Source organism: Acartia tonsa, chromosome 6 (genome assembly GCF_053477335.1).
Source record: "Acartia tonsa isolate MP-2025a chromosome 6, ASM5347733v1, whole genome shotgun sequence".
Classification (NCBI taxonomy): Eukaryota; Metazoa; Arthropoda; class Copepoda; order Calanoida; family Acartiidae; genus Acartia; species Acartia tonsa.
This window is the reverse complement of record NC_137265.1, coordinates 36,072,854-36,100,619: the sequence shown is the minus strand read 5'-3', so window position 1 is coordinate 36,100,619 and position 27,766 is coordinate 36,072,854. Positions and strand designations below refer to the sequence as shown.

General features: G+C 31.0%; 1 protein-coding gene across 1 annotated transcript; it reads right to left on the bottom strand.

Annotated features, from left to right (window-relative positions):
* Positions 1-235: 235 nt before the first annotated feature.
* On the bottom strand, positions 236-27,766 carry LOC145323088 (uncharacterized). Its single transcript, XM_080165469.1, has 6 exons — positions 27,362-27,766; positions 6,097-6,192; positions 3,409-3,865; positions 2,799-3,019; positions 504-635; positions 236-316 (listed from the first exon to the last, which is right to left on the bottom strand). Exons 1-6 carry the CDS (start codon positions 27,437-27,439, stop codon positions 236-238), a joined length of 1,065 nt encoding a protein of 354 aa, XP_080021595.1. The 5' UTR covers positions 27,440-27,766.

The window sequence follows — 27,766 nt, the reverse complement described above, 5'->3', positions numbered from 1 at the left end:
TAAGAGATAAATATAAAATTTTTTTTTTTGGCATTTAAAGTAGTTGGATGTTTCTAACTATTCACTAGCTGGACTTTATACTTTTCAGGAAACTTTATTTTCTATTCTAATCAAATTACATTCCTTAACCAACTCCAAGAAAAATAATTTTGGAACGCTCTATCATTAATTTATTCTAAAAATATAAATGAAGACTGTTAATAAGTTTTTGCAATCAATTTTTACAGAATAGTTATCATTCCTTTGAGTAGCTGCTTTCTTTGGTACTGTTTGTTCTAAGCTTTCTTCGTGTATTTAAATTCATACTCAATGTTCTGGGGGGAAAATGTGTTTGGATTTCATATGTTACAATATGTTATTCATAATATTTGTAAAATGTTCAATAGATTTTGAAATGGTGAAACTTAACGTAAAAAGTAAGTATAAAATTAACCATAATTAAAAATGAAAAGCCATACAATTTTTAAAACATAATAATTGCTGACAAAAACACATATTTTCCTATGAAAGCCAGAATTGGAGAAGTCATCATCATCATGAATGACCTCAGTCCTGTTTTCTCTGTGGTAGTGATGACCACCCCCTGATTCACTGGGGAGGTGGGACATGTCATACATAATGTCTTCATACTCATCCTGAACAAAAAAAGTCATATTTTAACAATTCATTTATGTTAGATGGCATTTATTAACTAAGAAAAACAAGAATAATATCTAAAGATTAACAATCTAGGATCCCGGAATTATTAACATGAAGGTATCTCATTCCTATACATATTAAATGAATAAAATGACAACAATCATGTGATTTCCCTCTTTCTTTATTTTTATTTAATTACTTTTAATAAGACATTGAGCGCATTTTAAATATTTCATATATTTATTGCCAGCTAAATTTGGTTGCATTATTTGGAGAAAGAGAAAACACATGTTTGTCATGTCATATCTATTATATCTATTGGTCATCAAGTTAGAAATAATAGAAATAAATAGAAAATCAGATTTTTGAACACATGGTTGTAATGGACGTCTATATCTTGTAGATCTATTGGCTGCTAAGTTTGTCCGCGCCATTTTGCCAATTAAAAGATTTGTCAACAAACAATAGATTTAAGTCTCACATTTCCAACATAGTTCAGCTTTATCTGATGGGACATGACCCAAACCAGACTTTATTCATATCACTGTGGAAAAGTTATGTCAAAATAACGCGTTTTAAAAGTTGTTTTTAAGGTTAAATGGGTATTGAATTTGAAGAAAAATTATTTTAGATCCTACTTTAAATGTAATTATTTATAACAGTTATATAAAATGAAATTTAAGTTAATCAAGACATACAAAATTTGATAAAACTTCCTTTTATATTCCACAGTAAATTATTTTAAATTAAGTGATAATCTTTACATCTAGTTAGCTAAAATAAAATAAATATAAAAATTTTTGAAAATAAAATTAGGTTTAATTTGGACTTTCTTGTTTTCTATTACAGTTTGAATAAAATGAAAATTATTTTTGACAAATTTGACATAAATTAAGAAAAAAATCAAATGATATTTCATAAAATTTTAATTCAAATTGGATAAAAACTATTTTGCTTTAGAATTGATGATCCTATTAATCAGATTGAAAATATTTTAGCTGTTAAATTGTAGATTTGGCTTCAGTCCATGGATACAGGGATATGACAATGGACGATAAATTAATCTTTACCCCTGCTTTCAAGTGTAGTATTCCTTTAAGTTTTGCAGTAAGAAAATGTAAAAATCAATTCATTGTTATTGTCCACTCCCTCCCTGGTTTAGTCTAGATTGCTGTTTAACTAGATGAAGGTTAGGAGCTATGATAACAATAAAATAATAGCGTATAGTCAAGGATGCTTTTGTTTAATGTAAGAAAAGCCGACTTTTATTTGTATTCGTCTGAAATCTTTCCCAATATTTTGATACCTCTCTTTCAAAATAATATTAAGAAAGCTAATATTATAGTGTAGTAGGTATTGTCAATAAATCAATAACATTTTTTTTATAAAGTTCTAACTTTTAAAAATTAAAATAATCCTCATACCTTACTTTTACCACTAAACGGATAAATATAATGAGATATCATGTAGTTATCCTTATATAAAATTAACATTCCGCTTTACTAATATGGTTCTCCTTTACAGTAAAGCTCCTTATAGGCATAGGTTATCTCAACCCTCTCAAAAGATATCACACTAGATCTCCCAAGTTTTTACTTCTTCTTTTTAAAAATAAATTTAAAATGAAGGTTCGACTCCCCCACCCCCTTCTTTTTCCCTCAAGTACACCTAGAGGTCTCTAGGAGTGTAACCGCAAGTGGATATATACAGTTATTGTGCTAGTAACAATTAAGCTATTTTCTACCCACACCTAAAAGCGGGGGCCTTTAAATGGGACGTTTGATTCCAAATTTGGAATATTTATAAATTGTCCTGATATAATCCATATATTTATTGCGGTGAGAACACATTTGTTAAATTCAGCCCAATTTAAAAGCATTTGTTAGATATAATGGTCTTTTTGGAATTAAATTTGCTCTCTTCTAACAGTGGCTTTCAAACATTTTTTAATGATTACTAGCGGCTTTAATATCATCTCTAAATCATATTAAATATATTTTTTTAAAAATAGATGGAAGCCTACCAAAGACCCTTTGAAAGACTTAAAAAGGAGAACCTAATTGGTCCAGTGGTTAGTGAGATCAAATGGTACACACATATACAATGTTATACTACGGCGGAAATTGTTAGGCAAAATGTTAAAAAATGAAATAATTCACCTGTTCATCATAGAAAACTGGTTTTGGGTAGACGACTCTTCTCTTTCTCATATAGCTATAGGGGTCCTGGGACCTAGAAGGGGCTCCCCTGTCCATCTGACCGCCAAGACTCTCCTCCGACAGAGATCTCCGCAGGTTGTTTCTGTATGTCTCGGAGCCGGGACGGTTGAAGCCGCACTTTTTACACTGCTTTCCGCTCTTTTTACCGCGGCTTGAACCAGCTAAACAAATAAAAAATAATAGTTTTCATGAAAACGCATTATTTTAAAAACAAGAATAATGTCCTTCTCATACTGACATACACACCAAAAAGAACGTCTTGAAAATACTAATGCTAAGCTAATAAATTTAAAAATTCTATAAAAACCGCCAAGATACACATTATGTTAGACACATATACATACATCCTACTACTTTGGCATATAGACATTTTCACAAAACGACGGGATTATTTTCTAAAGCTTTAACCAAAATCGTATGAAAAGTAGTTTAGAGAGCCTAAAATCTTACATGAAGATCTACAATATTTTGTAATTATTATATAATTAGATTATTTTTATTACGCTATTTATAAACATAACTGTCCTGATTTAGAACCTGATTTACTTACCAACATTATCCTCACACAAGCAGACGTTGCTGTTGATGGCAAAGTTATGATATTCCCCGCCAGAAACACCGCCAAGGCGCTCCACAAACTCGCCACCGATAAGCCGCTCGCCAAACTCACCGGGAATCATCTCGCCGTAGAGCAAATGCTCGCCGCCAACTGGTTGTCTTGTCGGCGAATACGCGGGATCCCAATAAGCCGCCGAAGTGGAATTACTACGGCCGCCGATTCCAGGCGGCTTTCGCGGAAGAACATTTTGAAAGTGGCGGCGGGGCACCGGCGGTGATGAGCTGCTTGCATTGTTTAGACCGCCGCCGCCAGAGGATGGTTGAAGGCGGTGGTTCCACGCCTCGGCAGGACTGCCAGAATTGCCGCCTTGTATTCTTGGGAGAAGAATGTTACCATAATGGTCTCTATAAACCTCATGATATGCGCGGTTGTAACTTCGGTCCTTATCCTACAATAATATGACATTCATTTTACAATTTCATGGATTTTTTGAATAACAAGGATGACAACATCCATAAAAGCGAAGCACTGAAACGGTAGGACAAACGGACATTATCACGTGTATAGTGTCAGAACTGAATAATCAGAATATAAATGTATAAGAGTCAAAGCAAAACTGTAAGTAAATTTGTTGAAAAACTGCTTGATACAGGATAATGTTTATGGACATACTTTAAGGACTTGATTATAGAGTTGCTTCGCTTATTACATTATACTTTGTTGTCCCAGGAATCAATATACCAAAAATCAGATCAATCGGATGATTAGATCACGTAAAACTTTATTGTTGAAAAAGTAAAAAAATCAACATGTTTAAGATGCACGTACGGACATTTTGGTAATGATTATAGAATTGCTACGCTTTCTAAATCGTACCTAACTACTAAAGGAATCACCATGCAAAATTTGAAATCGATAGGACAATTCTAACATGCCTAAATTAACGAAAAAAGCTATCCGTTACGGACGGACGGACGTACGGACGTTCGGACGTACGGACGTACGGACGGACCGACCCTAATTATAGAAAAGCTTCGCTTTTAAAAATTATAGTAAAACAAAAGTATAGATGCAGAATAACTTTAAATTTTTTCCCAATATTGATCATTTACAATTACAAAAAAAATATACAAAAATTAAATCTAGCAGTGACTAAACATTAAAACCATTAATTATAATCCAATATGGGTAAGGTAATTTTGTTTGTCATCATTAAAGATGTACAATATACATAAATTTAATGACCATTTTCTTATCCATTTAATTCCCTGCCCTGTCAAACGTTTAAAAAGTGTGTAAATGACATAATTTCTCACCAGTTGCTTATCTAAAGTAGATCCACTGTGGGCTAAAATTGTGCAAACAAAAAATCGAGACAATTAATTTTACTCTACAGAGGGCAGGATCTGAAGAGGTAAGTAAAGGCCGATAAATTAATGTACATCCCAAATATTGATACATTAAATCACCTCTTATGTAGATTATAATTAGTGGTTAAAATGTTTGAACACTCGACTTAAGGAACCAACCAATCATTGTTAAACAAATGAAAAGAAAATGAAATTATAAAACTTTGGGGAGTAGTATTTTAACAGATTTAAACAAGAGAAAAAAAAACATTTCCATACCAAAGTAAAGTAAAGAAATTTTAATTAGTGGACAAGAAGGCACGTACAATATGGCTGTTTAAATAGGCACTATATGGTGGTGACTATAATTGATTAGTGCCAGGCAAAAAAAGAAAAGAAAATTGACATATTTTATCTTAGGAATTTTTTTTACCTTCTAATTCTATGACGTTTTGTGACATTTTCAATTATTGAAATTTAAGGGGCTACCATACCAGCTAAGTCAAATACAAAACTGAATTATACCTTTATCTTTTTTTTATAGAATGTTATTAGGGCAATCTTTTTTAGATAATTTGAATTTACTTTAATTAGAGTTAATGATATATGTAGTAATAAAAATTAAAACAATTTACTTTCATGTCCCAAAACCATTATAAGTAAATATATTTTTTATTGTATGTTAAAAAACTTTTTTTTAGGAATCTTAAGGCATAAGACAATGGTCAAATAATATATTGATACACACACTCAATTATGATTAACAAAATTAACCCTTCTGTAAATTGAACTATAAATGGAAAGTTTACACATTGCTAGTTTGTACCAACCAATCAATATTTGAAAATCGTACCCAAAGGTTTTAAGACTTTGGGTACCTTTGATTACAGTCCAATACTATCTACCAGGTTATTCGCAAAAATTTTGTAGACAAAAAAAGTATTTCAACTATCTATAATACAAAGTAGAACGATGTCTGTCTGTCTGTCTGTCTGTCCGTCTGTCCGTCTGTCTGTCCGTCTGAAGCTTAAGATCTCAGTAACCACTGAACCGATTGGGCTCTACTCTTCAGGGAATGTACCTACTGGTCCTGTGATGGTTTTAAACTATTTTCTTGGAGGGTGGGACACCCCCAACCCCCCCAAAAAATGAAAAATACCCCCCCCCCCAAATAAAAATTTTTTTTTTTGTTTACTTTTTCTTTTTAAATCTAAAATACAAAAAATTAGTTTGATCAAACCTCTTGGGGAAAAGCCCCTAGAGGCTAGGGGCGAAGCCGCTAGTGTTCTGCAAATCTTCACCTCCCTAAATCTGTGAAAAAATGAATTACCTTAGATTTTTGATTTCCAAGCTTGTCAAGTTTATCCGACAGTTTCTCTGTCAGGCTCTTCTTGGGGCGCTTTGACATGAAGGAGCTTCGCTGCACCTGCAAAATAATTTTCTTGTTAAATAGGGAATTTAAAAATAATAACAGGGATCTTAAAGGATAAGACAATGGAAATGAATTCCAGTGTTTAAAAAATTTGAATAATAAAGAAAAATATGAACATTGTTAGTTTTTACCAACCAATCAATATTTATTTAAAGACCCAAATAAAGTAAGGATTATCCAGACTGGATTTGATAAAACTTTGGGTACCAATATAATTTACAGACCGCTTAATTAGTGATCAGGGATTAGCTAATGGAAAACACTTTTTGAGTTTGAAATTAAATTAAAACCATTTCACATATGAACCAATATGTACTTTTTCTTTCAAAATCAATTTCAATTATTTATAACCAAAACAACTTTTTTCAAATTCGATTTCATGTGTTTAAACATGAAAATAATGGAATTATAAAAAAGACCTTGAAATATATAGATTAGAAAATTGCATGAAATTATTCAATTAAATCTTTTAAATAGCTGGCAGGCAGCCAGAGCTGGCAAAATTTTGCTGGTATACAGGGATATTAAAATGACCGATAAATTGATTTACATCCTCAATGATGATACACAGAATTTCACTTCTGTAAATTAAAATTAGTAGTTGTAACGTTTGAACACTCAACTTAATGCGCCAACCAATCAAAATTCAAGAAAAGTCCCCAGAGTTGGTAAGCCAATTAATAAGAAAACATTCCCTCCCTCCCTGGCTGTTATAGGGGGTTAGGGTATCTGAAAAAAAATGTAAAAAAAATTGCAGGAATTAAAGAAAAAGTAGTTAATCTTTTCTTTTTTAAAATAATAATGCTAACCAAAAGTGCTAAATCCTATGATATTTATTTACGTTTCCTTGGGCAATTTTGAAAATAATAATAGATATATAATTTTTTATATTTTGGAGTCATTTTGTATCCGGCCGCAAATTAATGTAATTTAAAAATAAAATGTTCACTACATACAATATATTTCTAGTTACTTATTCCTTTATTCAATAAAAAGAAGTAAAATGTATATTCATGAAAAATTATCATTTATAAATCTTAGCCTCGTATTCAACATAATTTTCTATTCAAATGGAACAAAAAAACTGTTTTCAATCTAACCAGGGAGGAAGTGTACACTGGGCAGTAAATTTTATATGAAGTGTTAATTGGTTGATTTAATCAGTTTTCAAACGGTCCTTCGACAAACGCAGGAGTCCCAAACGTCGGAGTTGACACTTAACCTAACCTAACCTATTTTAGACCATCTTAGAGGTTTTTCAAATGCTAAACCCCTGCGGGGGGCTTATTTGTTCATTCAAATCTTAACCTAACCTAATCTGTTAAGAAATACTTAATAAAATTAATATTTTAACACTCCTTCGTTTGTCCACTCCGACGTTTGGGACTCCTGGGTTTGTCCTAGAACCGTCCAAATTATTAAAATATACAGAAGTGATACTTTTGTCAGTCATAATTGAGAATTTTCATCAATGTATTGTCTATTGTCTTATCCCTTAAGATCCCTGATTCTAACAGTGTTTTAAATTTTTAAATTAGATTTAGAACTACTATGAGCAATTTTTTTACTTAATAAAAAAAGCAATCAATTTTGTAAACCTAAATTTTTTTTATTGCTGCGCTTCTTTAAAACACTGACCTTGTTCAAATAATATTTTGGTCATAGTTGATTACATTTTTTTTTTATTCTTTATTGAATAAAATAAAATTGAACACAAAATTACTTTGTTATATACTTGTACAACAAAAAAAGTTATCAAATTTGACAAAACACAAAATATTCATTGTTAAAATATATCTGCTAATTTTTTTGCAGTAAAAAATGAAATCGTGCATAACGACCAAAGAACTAGTTTTCATAAATTTGGCAACGATATTTTGCATAAGCATAACACATTTGAAAATTGTAAGTATGACCCCACAATTGCGCAGGTTTCAAATTCTGAAAATTACCCTTCCAACTTGACTGTTGTTATTTTATATACATTATACATAGCTACACACACAGACAGACACCCTACTACTACTTTTATATAAGAATAAGAATTGGCCAACCATAGTCAATATAAAGTCGACATAAACCAATAGCATTTTATGCCAACAAAATGTCTCTTAGCTTTAATGGCACGGTGCGGTATTGACTATAAATTATTTAAAATGTTTTAATTCAATATCTATTCAAGCGAATAATCTTTAATTTACTTAGGTTTAATAAGATTTTAATGAAAATGGTTAAGAGAGTACTTTATATCAGTATAAAGAAAAAACCTTTAAAAATCTTTTTCTATAACGTAGTAGGCCTTTTGTTTGTTTGTCGCTAACCACTGAACCGATTGAATTCTCCATTTTTTGAAACTTTACATTGATATTTTTAATTAAAAAGTCTGTCAATAATCAAGGTAGTAGAAACATGCTTTGATACTTTTAGTCATAATCTACTTATAGAGTAGCTGCGTTCCAATGATATAAATTATAAGCATTAAGCATAACAGACAGTTTCTTCTAACAACATGAAAATCAATTTTTCAGCAAAAAAATTCTAAATGGCCAATTAACAAAATTATTCATGAGCTTATTAGTGCAATTTTACAATTAAACTAAAGAGATAAAATAAGAAAATATGAAACATTATTTTTAAAAGTATTTAAAAATATTGTATTGAAAATAGTATTAAAGAAATACAGAAGCCTAGAATATTTTTAACTCCCAAAAGTAAAATTTCGTACATTAAAGTCATTAAAAAATATAGCTTAATTGAATCAACTCTTTAACTAAGAGTGGAGAGTGGTAGTCAATTTAATCTACACCCATATCTTCCCACAAGGTTATAAACTATCAAAGTATTAATTGTTTTAAGCAGGGTGTCGGAGCCGTTTAATTTTGATGCAGCTCCGGCTCCGCAGAGCCGTATCTGGAAATACGGCTCCGGCTCCTACCTAAAATTTTTTTTTCAGTATTGAATTTGATAAAGTAAAATAATTAATATAAAATATTTTGCTTTTATTTGATTAAAGCTATATAAAAGTAGAAGGATGTGTGTCTACTTGTTAAGTAACATTAGTTTTTCAGTTTACTATATGGAAATAGACTGTTGCCAAATTATAATATTACTTTAAAAAATCATTTTTAGCCAATCTGGAACCGGAGCCGTTTTTAACGAAAAATACGGCTCCGGATCCGGCTCCGGCTCCACCAAAAATGTTGCTGCTCCCGGCTCCTGGCTCCGGCTCCGAAACACTGGTTTCAAGACAGAATAATCATTTGTCTGTTGTCCTATTCCTTTATCCCTGAAAAATTAAAACAAAGAGATCCCTCCAAGATCACGACAAACCAATAAATCAAAATTTAAACACTTTTGCAACAAAAGCAAATACTTGTTCTAACCATCATTAACAGATCATTACTTTTTATAGGTTAAATACTAAATAGCTCAAGCTTACCATGTGAAACTTGGAAATATCGTGCTGACTTAAAACAAAAATGGTTTATGTCGACTCAAGTGTATGTGTTTAAGTTTATGGCATATTATATTATCGAATGTATTGAGATATTCAGAACTTTAAATGTTAATTGTTACAGTAGATATATTCTATTTTAGTACTATTACTTAGTGAATAAGATAATCTAAGACAATTTAGAGATTTTAAGACAATAGACGATAAATTACCCTTTCTTTAGATTGATATTTATATGGAAAAAAAGTTTGGACTCTGCTAGTTTGTATCGAGATCAATACAAGTACACAAAGTTTTGTTCAGCTAATGAATAAGTAAACGTTTTTCTCGTATTCATTCGAATCCGGTGGATAGGAACCGGTTCTCATCCATACGAAAAAACTATGTCTAGCATCGTATTATATCCAGTTTTCTACGAATATAGAAATGTACAATCATAAGATTAAAACTAGTTTTAATCTTATAATTGTACATTCTATATCCGCGGAAAGCCGTTTATAATACGATACGAGAAATAACTATTATGGAACTTTGTGGACTAATGTATTTAACATCCAAATGTCCCCTCTCTTCCTGCATTTAGTCAACATTTACTATTCTAAATATACGTCAATGCAACGTTACTAAGTTTAACAGGATTTATATTGAGAAAATTTTTAACAATTATGGGGTCATTGATAAGGTTAAGGAGATTTTAATTAAAATTTGGAGAGAAAAATAATCTTTCAATTTAAACACGAAAAGACAATTTTTGTATTACTTTTAATTTTAAACTTTTAAAAAAGGAACTTTTTCTGTAAAAATTTTGGGGCGTGAATTTATTAATTTTACGAAGAAAAAAAGCAGTAATTGGATAATTATGAAACTCGTAACCTTGTTTTTAAAAGATTTATGTAGGTAAAAACAAGGATAATTATGTTAATAAGTATAACAGCATAATTTTGGATAAAAAAGAATAAAACAGTAATAGATATAGAATTTTTTCCCCTCAATTTAGGTTGATAATATAGTCCTTAGATATTAGTCAATACGTACATTTATGGTCAGGGGAGGGGTAAAGTATAGGTGAGTTGTGGATCGTTATATTAGCCAGCTGAGAGAAATATATCATCCCGTTATGCGAAAACCTCTCACAATATCCACGTATTCTATATCCATTATAACAGTAAAAAATAAATGGATTTAATTAAAAGAATAATTAAAAAAGAATTAATTAACAGCTAATAATTTATATTTTATTTTATTGGATTACTTTTTCAGCAAGTTATATTTTGATTGTTTAAATATGAGCAACAAACAAGGAAGTTAAAATCATATTATGAACAGTCGTACTAACACAACCTAAGTATAGAGTAGCTGTGCTACTAAAAAGAGTGAAAAGTTAGAAGGGAGTAACCAGTTCAGCTTAGGTGTGGCTTCACTTTCGCATATAGTCACATCAGCATAATGTTTTATGTTCGCAAGATCCTTATGTAAAAGTAACAGGATACCTGTCTTTCTGTTTGTCTGTCTGACTGTAACGAAGAATCTCGCTAACTGCTGATCCTTGCAATGTAGCTCTGTATAGGTCCAAGGAAGGTTTACAACAATAATGGGGTAGGGTACCACAAACATCTCAAGAAATATGACGCTTCAAAAATAAATTCCTTACCGCTCAAGTGCTCCTAGAGGCCTCTAACGGTGTATCCGCAAGTAACAAATAATATGTAACTGTGACTAATTAAATATAAGAGTGAGGAAAAGGGATGGGTATAGTTTGTGCTCTTGTAATAAAATGCATTTCTAATATTCTCACACATTTGCGGAACTGAGTTCACACCCAGCATATAATGTACCTTTGTTTATAATCTTCTTAAATAACAATTATAAGTGAGAAAGAAAGTTAAAATGGTGAAATAGGCCTCGTATTGTTTTAGTAGCGAAGCTACTCTATAATTAGGATAGGTTTAAACAAACGTCCGTCAGTACGTCAAGTAAGTGACGCAAAATGAAGTTCTCTTTCTTCTGCTTAAAAAGAATTTTTATTTAAATTGAATTATTTGCGCCATTTTTGGAGAAAATGGTTCTTGTTGTTTAGATTTAATAACCTATTTAAAATACAATTATCTTGGATTTTACTTTCATTATTTTTTAGGTTCAAAATTAGATAGAGTGAAGTTTAATACTATCAGGGATCTAAAGGGATAAGACAATGGCCGATAAATTGATGTACATTCCCAATGATGATAAACAAAATTAACCCTTAAGAAGATTAAATTAATGATTGTTTGTACCAACTAATTAAGATTTATAAAAGTCCCCAAAATATTTAAGAATTTAAGAAACTAATCAGAGAATCTTGGGTCCAAGACTAATTTACAGTTCATTATCCCCCGCCTTCCTAAATCCACTAATTAGATTTGAATTTATTTTTTTAGCAATTAAAATGTCACCAAGGCTTGTAGTAAATGACAGGGATCTAAAGGAATAAGACAATGGTGTATGAATTGATGTCCATCTCCAATGATGATACACAATATCAACCCTTCTGTCTATAAAATTTAGTGATTGAAACGTTTTTGGACACTCAAATTAATACACCAACCAATGACAACTCAACAAAAGTCACGGGACAAAGTTACTGTAAAACTTTGGGGACTTTTCAATGAACAGCCCATTGTCCTCTCCTTCTCTGAGTAAATGAAGAAAATATCACTAATCAACACTGATGTGAACTTTTATGATAATGATATAATAGCTTGTATGTACATCTATAAATCATACATTCTGTCAAACATAATTGCAAACTGAAATATTTACACACACACTTACACACAAAAGGAACAGTGGGACATTGGATTGATTATTACACTATCCCCAAACGTTTTCTTATTTGTTGGCTTAACAACCTTGGGGACTTACATTGTATTTTTTTGGTTGGTTCATTTAGTTGAGTGTCGGCCACTATTTGTAATCTACAGAAGGGGAATTTTTTTATGTACATCACTTAATCGGCCATTGTCTTATCCCTTTATCCCTGCACACACACACAAACATGCACGCACACAATCTAACACCTTTGGAAAAAAAGCATTTATGAGGTGCTTTTGTAAAGCAGCAAAAAAGAGTTTTGACAAATGCCCTTTCATATAACATTGTTTTCATTTCTTTATTTTTCTCTATTTTGGCCTATTTTAGCTCTTAATTGTGCCTATAAAAAATTATGTCTTACAATACAAATGACCAGTGATAGGCCAATGGAAGGCCATTATACATTTAATTGACCAACGGTAGGCCAGTATGACGTCATTTATTCTAAGCACTTTGAAACACTGTTTGATTTTTTGCTAATTTCTTTAAAAATACATAAACGAATAAACTTTCTTTTACAGCACATTTAAAATGAAGAATTGTAAGTTAACATGCACTGCACAAGGCAATTTTGCATTTTTTTTGTGCTATAAATATAAATAAGTGTTTCTTTTTCTTCTATGGAATATTCTGTACTATTTATTAGAGAGAGAGAGAGAGAGAGAGAGAGAGAGAGGGGACACTGGGCTGACACTAGTCCCCAAATTTTAAAATAACGTTGGCTTAACAACTTTGGGGACTTTTATTTAGTTTTTAGTTGGTTGGTTTATTAAGTTAAGTGTTCAAACGTTTCAACCATTAATTTTAATCTACAGATAACTAATTTTGTGCATTATCATTGGGGATGTACATCAATTTGTCAGTCATTGTATTATCCCTTTAAGTCCCTGACTGTTTATTCTGTTGAATTTAGAAGTTGAATATTTTCTTATATTTTGCTTTTTTTGTTAATCTATTATTAATACATCTGCAAAATTTCATATGGTGATATTAGGAAAATAAAATAAAAATGAAATAATGCCTAAAACATTTTATAAAAATTTTACAAACTCTAAAATGAATCAAAATTATTATTTAAATTAATTCTTTATTTTCATGTTTTGGATACATTAAAAAATTTGACGCTTTGCAACATCTGTGCGGAAATTAAGTACTAAAATACAACTTTTGGTTGGGTAAGTTGGGGCAATTGTAGGCTTTTTCTAAAGATTTTTATTGAATTAAAGATAGGACAATAGCCTATGAACTAATCTTTACTACTATAACTTTTGTAAGATAATAAGACTTTTAAAAGTTTGGAATAATTGAAAAAAGACAGGTTGAAGACTAACTCTTCGACTAAAGTCCATTCCCTTCCCGAGGATTCCTTGACAAGTGATCATGAACCCAGGTATGGAGGGTATATTGGATTATGAATGATACCCAAAAGTTTAAAACATACTCTCTTGTTGGTTTAAAAAATTAAATAGTTTCAAGATCTTAATTGGCTGGTGTACAAACTTTTCAACCAATAATTGATAATTTGGTCATCATTTGGTATCTATATCAATTTATCCTCCATTATCTTAACCCTTAAGATTCATGCACCTTACCCCCTTCTATCCCAGGCTTTTGGAAGTTAAAATGGCGCAGAGTGTGTAACTTTTACAGCGGCTGTTTAAGAAAAAGATTTAATTCACGACTCTTACACTTGAATGACTCGAAACATAAAGACATTCACACAAATTTAAAGGGTGTACAACCTAAAATTTTTCATTTAATTCTAAGGCATGAAATTTTCAGAATATATACTACTCAAAAAATATTTCAAGTATTGCTTCGAAACTGAGTAATACTCTCTTTTTCGGCCCCTCGGGACTAACAAAACCGGTATTAACCTATAATTCATCGTTTTGTATCCGTGGCAAGTTATCTATAATAAAATGCGATAAATAAGGCCTTCATTGATTGATTGATTAGCCAAAGTCTCTTAGGGTTTGGACCTAAGTAGTCATGGAGTAAGCTGAGACACTTTTGTATAGCCATTAGGGCTATCAAGCTCCACGTTCAAGCACATTATGACTTGACCCGCTGTCTCATGAGAGCTACTCATTATTACCTCACCCTCGCCGAGTATGGCAGGTGTCCCAAATTAAGTCACCGTAATGAATGACGCTCTCCGCAGAGGAGCTTGGGATATATTCAATATATTGTTGCTTTATGCAACCAATTGATTTCTCGACAATGCCTAGAAAATCCTAATTTTTACCAGCTTATTTTTCTACGAATTTATGCGTCAGGCTTGAATTAGAAGTTCTGCACCTTTTTTTTGCTGAAGCCAAATTTTTGCACTTTTTTCTAGATAATTTGTTAGAAAGCAATCCTTATAAAATTTATATTTAAGTGCTCAATTACCGTCGCAAAAACACTGTTTTATTAATGATGATATTCTGAAATTTAGTAATCAAAACAATAAATTTCTAAATTTCTAGCTATGAACTTGGAATAAACAAAATGATTTTGAGCTTTAGCGGATATATAAAACTTTAATAATATGACATTTTTGGATTTATTTAATTGAAAATTTGCAATTTAGCGGATTTTATGGAACACCAAAAATTCTGATACTAATTTTGTGCATTCAAAATATCCTTTTTGGTTCAGCTATGGATTAGGAATCTTAAGGGTTAGGGCAATGGACTATAAATTGATGTATACCCTCAATATGTTAATCAAATTTATCCCTTCTTTGGGTTAAAAATATTGGTGGAAACGTTTGAGTACTACCTACTAGTTTTAAAAATGAAATAAAGATTTGATAAAAGTTCCCAAAATGTCTAAGGCAGTGAATGAGAAAACGTATAAATAAAACTTTAGGTATCAGTATAATTTACAAGCCAATGTCCCCTCCCTCTCTAAAAAACTAAAGAAATAAAGCTTAAAAACAAATATTGTACTTAGTCTGACTGCGACGTTGATAAATAATCTACACAGTTTTAAAACAAAAGAATCTATTAATATTAAATTCCAGGGTTGAGAGATCACTGACGAATTAAATATAACAACTTAATATTTAACAAACACTAATTGTAATCTACAGAAGGGGTTATTTTGTGTATCATCATCAGGGTTGTATTTATCGGCTATTGTCCTATCTCTCTAGATCCTTGATTGATGGGAAAGATAGATAGATTTATCGACATTGGCCCATACTAGATCCCTGAATAAAAACACAAACAATAACCCCCTACTTGTGATTACTTACTCCAGGAAAAAAGGATTCTACAAAAAATGTTTATTTAGACAACAAAACTGTTGTAACTGACATGTTTGCCTAACAATAACATCAATAAAGTTTAATTTTAGATTAATTATATGTTTTTAAATGGCAGAAAATTTAGGGGCTTATTAGGTAACTAATAACATCATGATTATTTAAAAGATGATTATTTAAAAATCTACTAGTGAACCATTAAAAATTCTCGAATCCCTATATCCGTGTCGTTTGGACGTGCAAAACCAAATAAAAAGACCTTTGGGCATCTTTTGTGGTCTCACCAAATCAATACACAATAATCAGCGGGGAAAAAAACTAGGCCTATCTCAAAAAATGCGCAACATAAATTGTCTTTTAAGCAAATTGAAGTATTGCTCTAAAATAAATATTAATTTCATTGCTAAACTTGTAGATTAAGATAGGTATTCTTAACTTTTTGTTTAAAAATTTACCTTTGAAAGCGTGTTTTTAGTGAACTAAAATTTTATGGCGCCTTATTTAAAATTGTCTTTTTTGAGTTAGGTCAACAAGAGGCTTTTAAATGACTCATTAGCTGTACATATGATAAAAACATCCTTTGTCCTGTCTTTCAATTGTTTTAAGATTTTATCTTTATTATTATGCCCTCTCTATTCATATATGTTTACTTTTAAGTTCTTATATAATATTGTTTTGCTAGTAAGCTTTTAGTAATCAAGGTCTGGTTTTATCCTTTAAAAGATTTTATACATTAATGCTCTGATTCTATAAACATTTCAGAGCTAGGCTCTGTTCTAATAGGGGAGCAGAAGGGGCAGAAAATAACCTAAAACCACCAAAAGACTTTAATTTAGAAACAAAATAGCCTAAAACCTTAGACTATCCAAGGGGCTATGTTAAGGTTCTCTTAAAATAGAGAACTCTATCGGTTCAATGGCTAGCAATATCTTATGGGTCATACAAAGAAAAATCTTTATATAATAGGATAGAAAGAGCAAATTCGTGTTAATTTAAACAGGTATTGTATTTATCAAAGTACATCCTGTGCAAATATTGGTGTTAATTGTCGTCCATCCAAAATGTACATTTCAAGAATGATGGCATATTTTTTTCCAAAAAATTCTCACAATTCATCCGTAATCAAGCAGGGAGAAAGAGGACAAGGGTATAAAAATAAATTTATATCTCTATATCACAACCTACAAGACTACAAAGGGCATAATATATCACCTAAGTATTGGGGAGAAGATTATTTAATCGCCCTATTCCCCTGACCCTGATAATTAAGTCATCTTCAGACATTACGAAATTTTCTAAATTTTAAAGAAATCAAAATAAGTAATATATTACAAATGTCTAAATGCAGAATTACAATATATAGCAATGCAATGTCTGTTTGCAACTTCGTCAGTATGAAACAGTATCTAGGGGCTCTGTATTTGAAGGGGCATAGAGGGGCTAGAACTTAGAAGAATAGCTTAACGCAAAGACTTAAAACTGAAAATTAAATAGTTTAATACCATTAGAGGACTAATGTGACGATAAAAAACCTAAAAAAAAGAGAACCCAATCATTTTTAAAAGTTATTGAAGAGAGCCTAAGCTTCAGCAAATAAACGCAATGTTTCATGGTTTGTTGAGCTGTTTTTAGGATCTTAAAGGACATTAAGGTTTAAATTTTTCAAATCTTATTTAGAAATTTAAAATTTTCTCTTATTTGAAGTATACATCAAATTATGTCGAAAATTTGATAAATCTTTGATATGATATCATACTTATGAAAAATTGAGGTAAAAACATAGAAAACTTGGCTTGGACGTCAGGGATCTTAAGGGATAAGACAATGGACAATAAATTAAAGTACATCCCCAATTATGGTAAACAAAATTAATCGTTCTGTAGATTTAAATATTATATGGTTTGAAGAGTTTCAACCTAAAAATTATGATCTAACAAAAATATCTAAAGTCTTCAACCAATGAATGAGAGGGCATGTTTGCAAAACTTTGGGTACCATTATAATTTACTGTCAAATATCTCCTCCCTCCCTGCTTTGACGCATCTAATTGACCCTGATTTCACACGATACCGATGGATTATATTAAATTGGCATTGCAAAAATAAAATAACAAATATATTACGGTAATACCAAGGACAATTATGTCTATAAGGAGCGCAGCAACGGCAAAAGTACACCATTTAAGATACACACTAAGATATATAAGTTGGAAAGAATTTTAATGTTAGAGGGAGATTTGAAATCTGCATCAAATTTTAAGGATTTTTTATTTATAAAATTCGTTTTTTGTATAATTCTTTATCTAAAAGCGGAAATACAATTTAAGTTAATTAATTTTGACATCTGTGATTGGTGGATTGCAAATTATCTGCGCTCTGATTGGAGAAGCTTAAGTGTCGCACATCATACAACCAATTAGAACATAGGTAGTTTCCAATCCACCTATCCTATTGGTCAAAATTTATGAACTTTGAAATTTGAAAACTAATACTGATTAATTAAGTTTTAAAGCGCAAGATTTATGCTTGAAATTTTACTAAAAACAATAAGGTACAACAAATACCCTCCCCCTCTCCCCTTACCCAAATCTGAAAATGTCATTTGTCAAGATTGTAAAATTAAGGTATTAAAAATAGAAGTCTAAAATATCATTCTTATGTCATAAAATGGGCGACCGGTACCTACTAGTCCAAAATAACCGTTCAAATTACAATTATAGTTGTTTTATAAGTTTTAAAACCTAGAGATTTTAAGGGATAAGACAATGGCCGATAAATTTATGTACATCCCCAACGATGATTAACAAAATTAACCCTTCTGTAGATTAAAGTAATAGCTTGAAAAGTTTGGCAACTGCTACTTCAAGATATAATAAAAGTACCCAAAATGAGAGGAAAGCTTTAGGTACCATTGTAATCTACAGTCAAATGCCCTCTCCCTGCCTGAAACAACCGCAAAGATGTTCCTCTATAAAAGTTAACTTTATTTTGAATACCTATATCTGCTTTCTAATTTATTGTTCTATGGTCACTTTACTATGGGCCTTAAAATACACACGGATCATAGGATATGTAAATAAGCTATTTTATCAAAATACTATTCAGGGACATAAAAGGATAAGACAATGACCGATAAATTGGTGCACATCCCCATTGATAAAACTCAAAATTACAAAAAAAATATTTCTTTATTCATGGACTTAAAATCTTTTGGGACTTATATTAATTCTTGATTAATTTGTTCATTGTTCAAACAATAACTTTAATCTTAGAGAAATAATTTTGTTCATCATGATGAATTATCAGCCATGATGTTATCCCTTAAGACTCCCATATCAACATAATTTTTACTCCATTTACCTATTACTATATTTTTGGTTTCTAGATAAGCAAAGAAATGCCTATTGTTTTACGAGCCATAAAAAATTGCAAACAGTAAACAAACGAAAATTAGGCTGTTTGTTAAAAGTTGTGTTCTACCCCTTTCCTTCCAGCCGTTTTTATTTACTCTTTCTTTGAAAGCAGAGGCGTGCGGAAGGGGTCAACACCCCTTTAAATTGTAAATAACTTAACCTAGCATATGCCTGTGCACGCCATTATATGAAAGCATAGCAACTCTGTAAGTCATCACTATTTTTATAATTTAGGGATCATTCTTCAGGGATAAGACAATGGACGATAAATTGACGTACACTCCCAATAATCATACTAAAATCATTGGTTGATAGGTTTGTACTAACTATTCAAGAATTAATAATAGTCCACAAAGTTTTAATCTAAAAATGAGAGAATGTGACCTAACCGAAACCTTTGCTTTTATGGATGATGTCATCCTTGTTTCTTTATGTAATTTTTGTGTTGCCGCTGATTTATGGATTTCATTCTTGAAAGACATTTGGAAACTTGATACAAACCCAAAAAGATACAAAACTTGTACTGTATGTTCTTAAAAATTTAATTTTTCAAATGGATCTTAAAGGATAAGATAAGTGACGATAAATCAATGTACTTATCCATTGATGATAAACAAAATTACCCCTTCTGTAAAACTATTGGCTGAAATATTTGGATACTATACTAAATGAACCACCATTCAAAATTTAATAAATTGATCAGGTTTTAAAGCCAAAATAAGTGTGATTAACAGTCCATTGGCCCCTCCCTATCTGACGGACAACCTTTACTTGTTTTAGAATAACTGTGCACATAAATGTAGGTGTAATCATTTATTTAGTATTGTACGTTTTCTAAACTGTACATTGACTGGAAATAAATCTGTGAAATCAAGAATCATGATACCCAATTATGGTGCCGTAAAAAAATCAATGTTTTGACCAAAACTTGAAGATTTTTATGGATTTCACTGATTTCTGTTACAACAGCAATCAATATTGGCTGTTGTAATAATGCTGTGGGGTTGTGGTTTGAGCATAATTTAGGAATACTAGTCAATAAGAGTTATATCATAGGTATATTTACAAAAATATATGGTGTAGAATAAGCCTCCGTATTTCATAGATAGGTACACTTATTTGTGATACATTACACCTATTTTGTAGCGAAACTTCTACATAATTTAACTTTTCTCTCTATCCGTAAGTCTGTCCGCAAAGCTTTGTGAGCAATGTGATTTTCTCGGCTACTGTTTAAGATAGACTGCAGATTTTTTTGTGATGATATGTCGGTATTGCTAAATAAGCCAAAAAACAATAAAGCATTAATTAACTTTTTCTCAAGTGAAACTAAATACAAATATTATTGGTATAATCTTATGGCTGATGGAAAAACATTTTCTTCATGTGTTACATCCCTCCCTGTTTAAAATTACCTCCCGTATCTAAAGGAATTTGACCATCTTCAAAGTAAACCGTAATTTTTTTTTTATGGTGGTCAACCACTTCCGCATATTATCACATGCATATCAGGGTTCTAAAGGGATAACAAAATGTCGTTAAATTGATCCCCAATAATGATATTCAAAAATAACCCCTTGTCTGTATATTACAATTAGTGGTTGAAACGTTTGGAAACTTAACTTAATGAATCATCCAATCAAATTCGAAGAATAAGTTAACGTTTTTAATAAAACTTTGGGGACTAATGTAATAAACACCCCAATGTCCCCTCCCTACAGGCATCCGTATAGTGTTTAAATTCACAAATATATACGATGCTCAATAATTAGTAGAGGTGTTTAATATGTAAGTTTGAACTGTTGCAATAATATGCAGTTCTGATGATTTGATAATATAATACATATGCGGAAGTGCAGCCGCGCCAAATTTTTTAGACATCTCTTTATAAATACTTGAAATATTGAGATATTGCACCAAGATTCCTTTGAAGTAAAAGAGAGAGGCCAAAGTGTCCATTTAGTTTTCATGCTGCTTAATTTTTTTATGGATATGGTAGCTATTTTCCCTGTTGAATTTAGGAACTCGAGTTGACATTAAATACACAGGAAAATTAAGGATAAGACAATGGATGGTTAATTGATGTACGTACACCCTAAATTATTTTTCTTCATGTCAAAATTAATGGTGGAAAATTTTGACCAACTAAGATATTATCAAAGTTTATAGCCAACGAATGAGAGTAAGAGTTTCTAAAACTTTGGGTACCAGTGTAACTTAATGTGTCCCATTGTATATCAATTTATGAATCGGTGTTTTATAATTGCGCTACATTTGCATTATTGCGTTGAAGTCTCTTAATATCTGGGAACTAGCAGACATTACACTCTCAATTATACTGGTACCCAAAATTTTATGAACAAGATCTATTATTCTTTGGATTAATTTTCATTGGTTGGTTTAAACTAGCAGTGTTCAAACTTTTCCACCAATAATTTAGTCTACAACAGAAGGGACTATTGTGCATTAATACGTTTCAGTCGCCTTATATTAACATTATTTCAATAAATTTAAATAATTCACATAAGAATACAAAATAAATTTATTTGATAATAACCTATTATAACTGGCAGACTATAAATGATTATTTGCCATTTTTAGATCAACATTAATATAACATTTAATCAGGGATAAGACAATCGAAGATAAATTGATGTACTAATTATGATTCTTTGAAATATATAATTGTTCCCAAAGTTTTAAACCGAACGATTGAAAAAACGGATACCAATATGGGACCATTAAAATTAACATTCCAATGTCCCTATCCTCCCTGCCTTCAAGTTCAACAAAGACCAATAAAATATAATACCCCCATCATCGATGATGATTTAAGTCCAAAAACTGCGTATAAAGGCCTAGACTGAAAAATGATGGAAAATAAAGATTGATGGCTAATGTATTTCAAATCTAACTTAAACATTCATTCATAAAAAAATCTAGGGTTTTAAGCAAAATATTTAATTTTTAAAAATACCAAAAATTAATGTGGTTTTTATGGGACTATATAAGTCATGGACTTATACAAAGCTTCCCTTCAAGTTATAGAACAAAAAGTACACCTTTTATGATATTTTAGTGGATACGGTTTTAAAAACTCTGTAACTGAATTGGGATAGCTAAGAACTTTCCAAACACACAAATAAAAAATAAGAATAGCTTAAAACCAATCTTAGTAGCTCTACATTTATATTTACATTTTAATGAAAGTTTTTTTTATATTATTATATATCTTTTAAAACACACACACACACACTAACAAATACACAGAAAACACACATACACACACACACAATAAGATCTCCTTCATGCCCGTCCATCAAGAAAACGGATTTGGCACATTTTTTCAATTTTTTATATTTCTTGTGTTCGCGCCTCAATAATTGTTGTGGATATTTGATTGAATTGAAGGCTGTGTGATGAAAGGTGTGCCATGGCGTCCGCTAGGGTGTCATGACTACAGGTCCCTATTATACTGGTTCCCAAAGTTTTATTATTCATTGGCTTAAAAACTTTGGGATCTACTGTTGGGTCGTAAAACGAGCAATGCAGTGCAGACCAGTGTGCAGTGTCTAAACTTTTTCACTACTATATTTAATATACAAAAGGGGGAATCTCATTTATTTCAATTGGGGGTGTGCATCAATTCATCGTGCAATGTTTTATTCATTAAGGTCCCTGAAGTGTTTTTATATCGGCAAAATGACAAGTCCATAATGTTCAATGATGAAGAACAGCTGTTTATGCTCTAGTAATAATTTGTGTAACTGCGGAAGTGATGTTTCACTGCAATGAAAAGCTATGAATGGTTTTTAAGATGACTCCACAAATAATTTAATAATTTGTACTAGATTTAGTCAGGCCTATATCTTTGCTTTATAACACTATTCTAAAAATAAATCATCTAGCATTTAAAATTCTAAGCTTGTTACATAAATTGCAGAACAAATGGTAAATATAGCAATATTTTATTTCAGTTTTATTAAGGATGTTAGGAGATAAGACAATGAACAAATAAATTATGTCTACTCAGGGGGTAGTTATGATAAACAAAATTTACCTTTCTGTTCAATTACATTGAGCTTATTGGTTGCCAAATTTTGGATATTGTAGGTTTTATAAACTAAAACTTAATATTTATTTCAAATATGTAAAGTCTTTTTGAGAACATAAAAATTCTTGCAATATGATTTAACCTAGTTTTGAATATCTTCAAATCATAATTCTTTTTAAACGTATTTTTTATGACGTCACACATGACACTTTTCAGTTCTTCATAAGACAGAATAAATCCTTCATTATATTTAGCATGAATATAAACCAAAAAAATTTAACACCCTAATATGATAAATGGTTTGAAGTATTAACATATGTCTTATGTTATGATATTAAGATGGTTTCTTTATGGAACGATTTTGGTGCGTAGCATCTCTTTAAGCTAAATCATTATGATCTTTCAAATATTAAAAGCATTGTAAATTAATAAATTAATTATGTCAAAATTAAATTGTTCCTTTAAAATTATTTGAAGGGATGAAACAATGGACGATAAATTGATGTAAATTTCCTATTATGATAAACAAATTAACCCTCTGCAGGTTGAAATTATTTGTGAAAAAGTGAAAATTCTCTAACACTATCAAAATTTGAAGCATTTGAAAAATTACAAGTATTTCTAAAACTTTGGGTACCAGTGTAATTAACAGATAATTTTCTCCTCCCTGATTGGCTTTTTGTGACTTTTTCTTCCTTGTTTTATGAGAGTGTGAGAAGTGAGAATTTAGGAAAACATGGATGACGACATCAATTAGTAGCGAAGCTCATGAACATAAAAGTTAGAATAACAGCCAAGCAAGTTGAAGAAAAAAGACAGACAGTCATAATGAATTGTTAAGTATATTAACTGTCATATATATCAGCTAAGAAAAGGGATAGGACAATGGCTGATAAATCGGTGTACATCCCAAATGATGATACACAAAATAACCCCTTTATGTAGATTATGAATAGTGGTTAAAGCATTTGAACACTCAACTATATCAGCCATCCAATCAAAATTCAAGAAAAGCCCCCACAGGTGTTAAGTTAAACTTTGGGGACTAGTGCAATAAACAGCTCATCGTCCTCTCCCTCTTTGACATTTCCCCTAAAGCCCAATTAATATATTAATACACAGACGGATATTTGGAATTATAGAGTAGCTGCGCTACTAAAAAAGATGTGTAGAGAGACAGAGATAGCATGATCTTGATGTATAAGGTCAATTTTCAGTACAAAGATTAGATTCTTCTAAAGATGTGGCGGCCAGACACACACACACACTCATATAGATTGACATACTTAAAAAACAGTGGCGTGCACAGCGATTGTCTAAGGGGTGTGTAAAGCCATAAGGGGATGAGTGAGAGGAAGGCATTTTCAATTTTACCAGCCCTATATGTGCAATAAAAAAAAAACTTCTGATAATTCCTACTGCTGCTAAATCAGATTCATGATGATAATAGTTAATACATAGATTGAATAAATTGAACCATAAACACGGGCAATTTGTTAGAACTTCCAGAAAAAGATCTTGCAATCAATCGATTAGTTGCCTATGGAGTAAAAGTTTGAAATAATTGGCACATCCCCTATAACATTCCAAATATAAAATTAATTTGCTAGATATTGTATAATGGCAAAAAGTGTGATTATGAAAGGATCCATTACGTTCAGATGATAATATGTCTGCTTGCTATCAGAAAAAAAACAAGGATGACAACATCCATAAGTAGCGAAATCTTACTCAAAGTAAAGAGAAACATAGACAAAAATGATAATTTTATTCCCAAGTAACTTCAGTATTTGATCAAGATAACCGTCAAGAGACATTTAAGCTTTCTATATCTAATAGATTCCGAGTAAATTTCCTTTTCAACTGGAAAATATGACAGATAGACAGACGGACATTTGTAGTTTTTTTTAGCAGTTTTTACACCAAAAAGTTTTTTCAAGATAGGCTTTGCTTCTATCTAGAAGGGATCAAAGTAATTTAAGTTCAGCTTTCATTTTTAATGCATGTTTTAATTCACACTTTTTTAGACCTGAGGTGGATTCTTTAAAAAAATTTGCCCCACTAATCGCTTAGTAGGGAAAAATATTTTCGTGAAAAATCCACCAAAATCACATTAAAAATCTACAAAAATTACCTAAACAAAATCATAGAAGAGTTATTAACATAAGATTTTATTTAATTTTTGTAGATTTTTTATGTGATTTTGGTGGATTGTTCACGAAAACAATTTTGCCCCACTAAGCGATTAGTGGGGCAATTTTTTCAAGAATCCACCTCTGTTGTACGTACATTAGAAATATCTTAAACCCCTTTAAAACAACTTCTTGGAAAATTATCTTTTTTTATTCAGACAAACTATCCCTTCCTAGATACTTTCTCTAGAATGATTGATTCAAACCTTTTTTATCATGAAAAGATATGCATATGAAACAATAAAGTTGGTTGCCCTGTACAGCTTTGTTGCTGCCATTATATCGACATCAGACTCTGGGATCTAAAGGGATAAGACAATAGCTGATAAATTGACGTCCTTCCCAAATAAATACACAAAATTTCTGTATATTACAATTAGTGGCTAAAACGTTAGAATACTCAAATTAATGAACCAACCTACAAAATTTAATAACAGTCGCCAAAATTGTTAGTCCAACAAATAAGAAAACTTTATTATAAAACTTTGGGGACTAGTGCAATAAACAGCCCATTTTCTCTTGGGGATATATCATAATCCGATTTTGTACAACAAACATTTTGTATACTGGACCTTGTACTTTTAAAACTTATGTACATTCTTGGTCTACCGGGTGCCCGTCATCTAAATTTACAGTAAGTTAGTGAAGCTAATAATTCATTCATTTTCTTGTAATTTAATACTTTCAGGGAAGCTGTAATATTATATCTTACATAAGATTCTCTTGAAAATCCTCCCGCGTTTAATTCTATTTTAATTGCATGATTTACTCAACATTACATTAATACTAAAAGTTATCTTAAACCCAATAATTTGTAATCTACAGATGAGGTAATTTAAAATTTGTTTATCATCATTTGGGATGTATATAAATTTATCGTCCATGGTCTTTTCCTGTATTTTGTCGACATTGCTATTAGACCTTTTACCTTAATACATACATTATGTCATCATCTAAATTCGACATAAATTATCAAAAAAAGTTGTAGATCCAATAATGTAGCTTTAAAATAATGAACAGAATTTTAATAAAAAATTATTTAAGGAACATAACCCTTACTTTTTTAAACGGTTGTATTTTTGTATTAGATTAAAATCTAAGACATTTACACGTCTCATTCGTGATAGTAGTAAAAATTTACTTTTATGTACATAAAATTCTAGATTGTACGTTGAAAATTCATCTGTTGACTTAGGAAGTGTGTAATGACATACAATGTCAATGATTTATGTCGACTATATGAGTCTTTCTAAAGAATGTCACAACAGACATATTCTTGGCTTAATTGCAATATCAGCATTAAAGCTTTAACAGTTAAGATCTAGCTAATATAAATCCATTTTTTTAAAAGTACAAAAGAGTAAAAAAATGTGACAATCATTTAGTGAATAAGGCGGAATTTTGTTGTCTGACAAAATATTCATGTACCTACCATGTTCCACAACTTGTCCAGATAATTATCTACCAACTATCAACTCTAATTTATAGTCAGGAATATAGGGATAAGATATTATCCATATTATTATCTACCACCTATCAACTCTAATTTATAGTCAGGGATAGAGGGATAAGACATTGTCTAGATTATTATCTACCACCTATCAACTCTAATTTATAGTCAGGGATAGAGGGATAAGACATTGTCTAGATTATTATCTACCACCTATCAACTCTAATTTATAGTCAGGGATATATGGATAAGACAATGTCTAGATTGTTATCTACCAACTATCAACTCTAATTTATAGTCAGGGATAGAGGGATAAGACAATGTCTAGATTATTATCTACCAACTATTAACTCTAATCATACAACTATACAAATCATTTTCTTGGCAATCCGTACGTTCACATAAAGATTTCTAAGCATTCAAACTGGTTTAAATTATATTGGCGGACTATGAACAACTGCCGAGCCCTGGAAAAAACTAAGAGAAATCATGACTTACCGTAGATCTGATGGGAATGCCATAGTACGTCTCCTTGCCATGATACTCATAGTAAGGAACTCCGCCGTGGCGCCGCATCTTTGCAACATCAATTCCTTGTTAAAATGATCCGCCACTTTTTAAACTCATGTCCTGCACAGTGCTTTGATAAAACCTTTCACTGTTGAATGTTATCACTAGAGACTTATTGCACTATTTAAATTACTGAATCACTGGACTCTAAAGCATGTACATATGTATAATGCACAAAAAGCCTCTTGTATCCTTTTTGCCTAATCTCTGATCTAAATTGTATTATTGGTGAATGGGGCAATTGTTAGTTGGGGTGGCGGTACTGTGCAGCAACAAAATAAAACGCGGCATTATCTTGACTGATGCGCGTGATTCATACACTCATTTTTTTAG

Coding starts and splice junctions, on each gene's coding strand:
- LOC145323088 (XM_080165469.1), bottom strand. CDS start 27,439: ATGCGGCGCCACGGCGGAGTTCCTTACTATGAGTATCATGGCAAGGAG. Junction 3,020..3,408: donor CTTGTGTGAGGATAATGTTG/GTAAGTAAATCA, acceptor TTATTTGTTTAG/CTGGTTCAAGCCGCGGTAAA. Junction 317..503: donor TCTCCAATTCTGGCTTTCAT/AGGAAAATATGT, acceptor CATTTTCCCCCC/AGAACATTGAGTATGAATTT.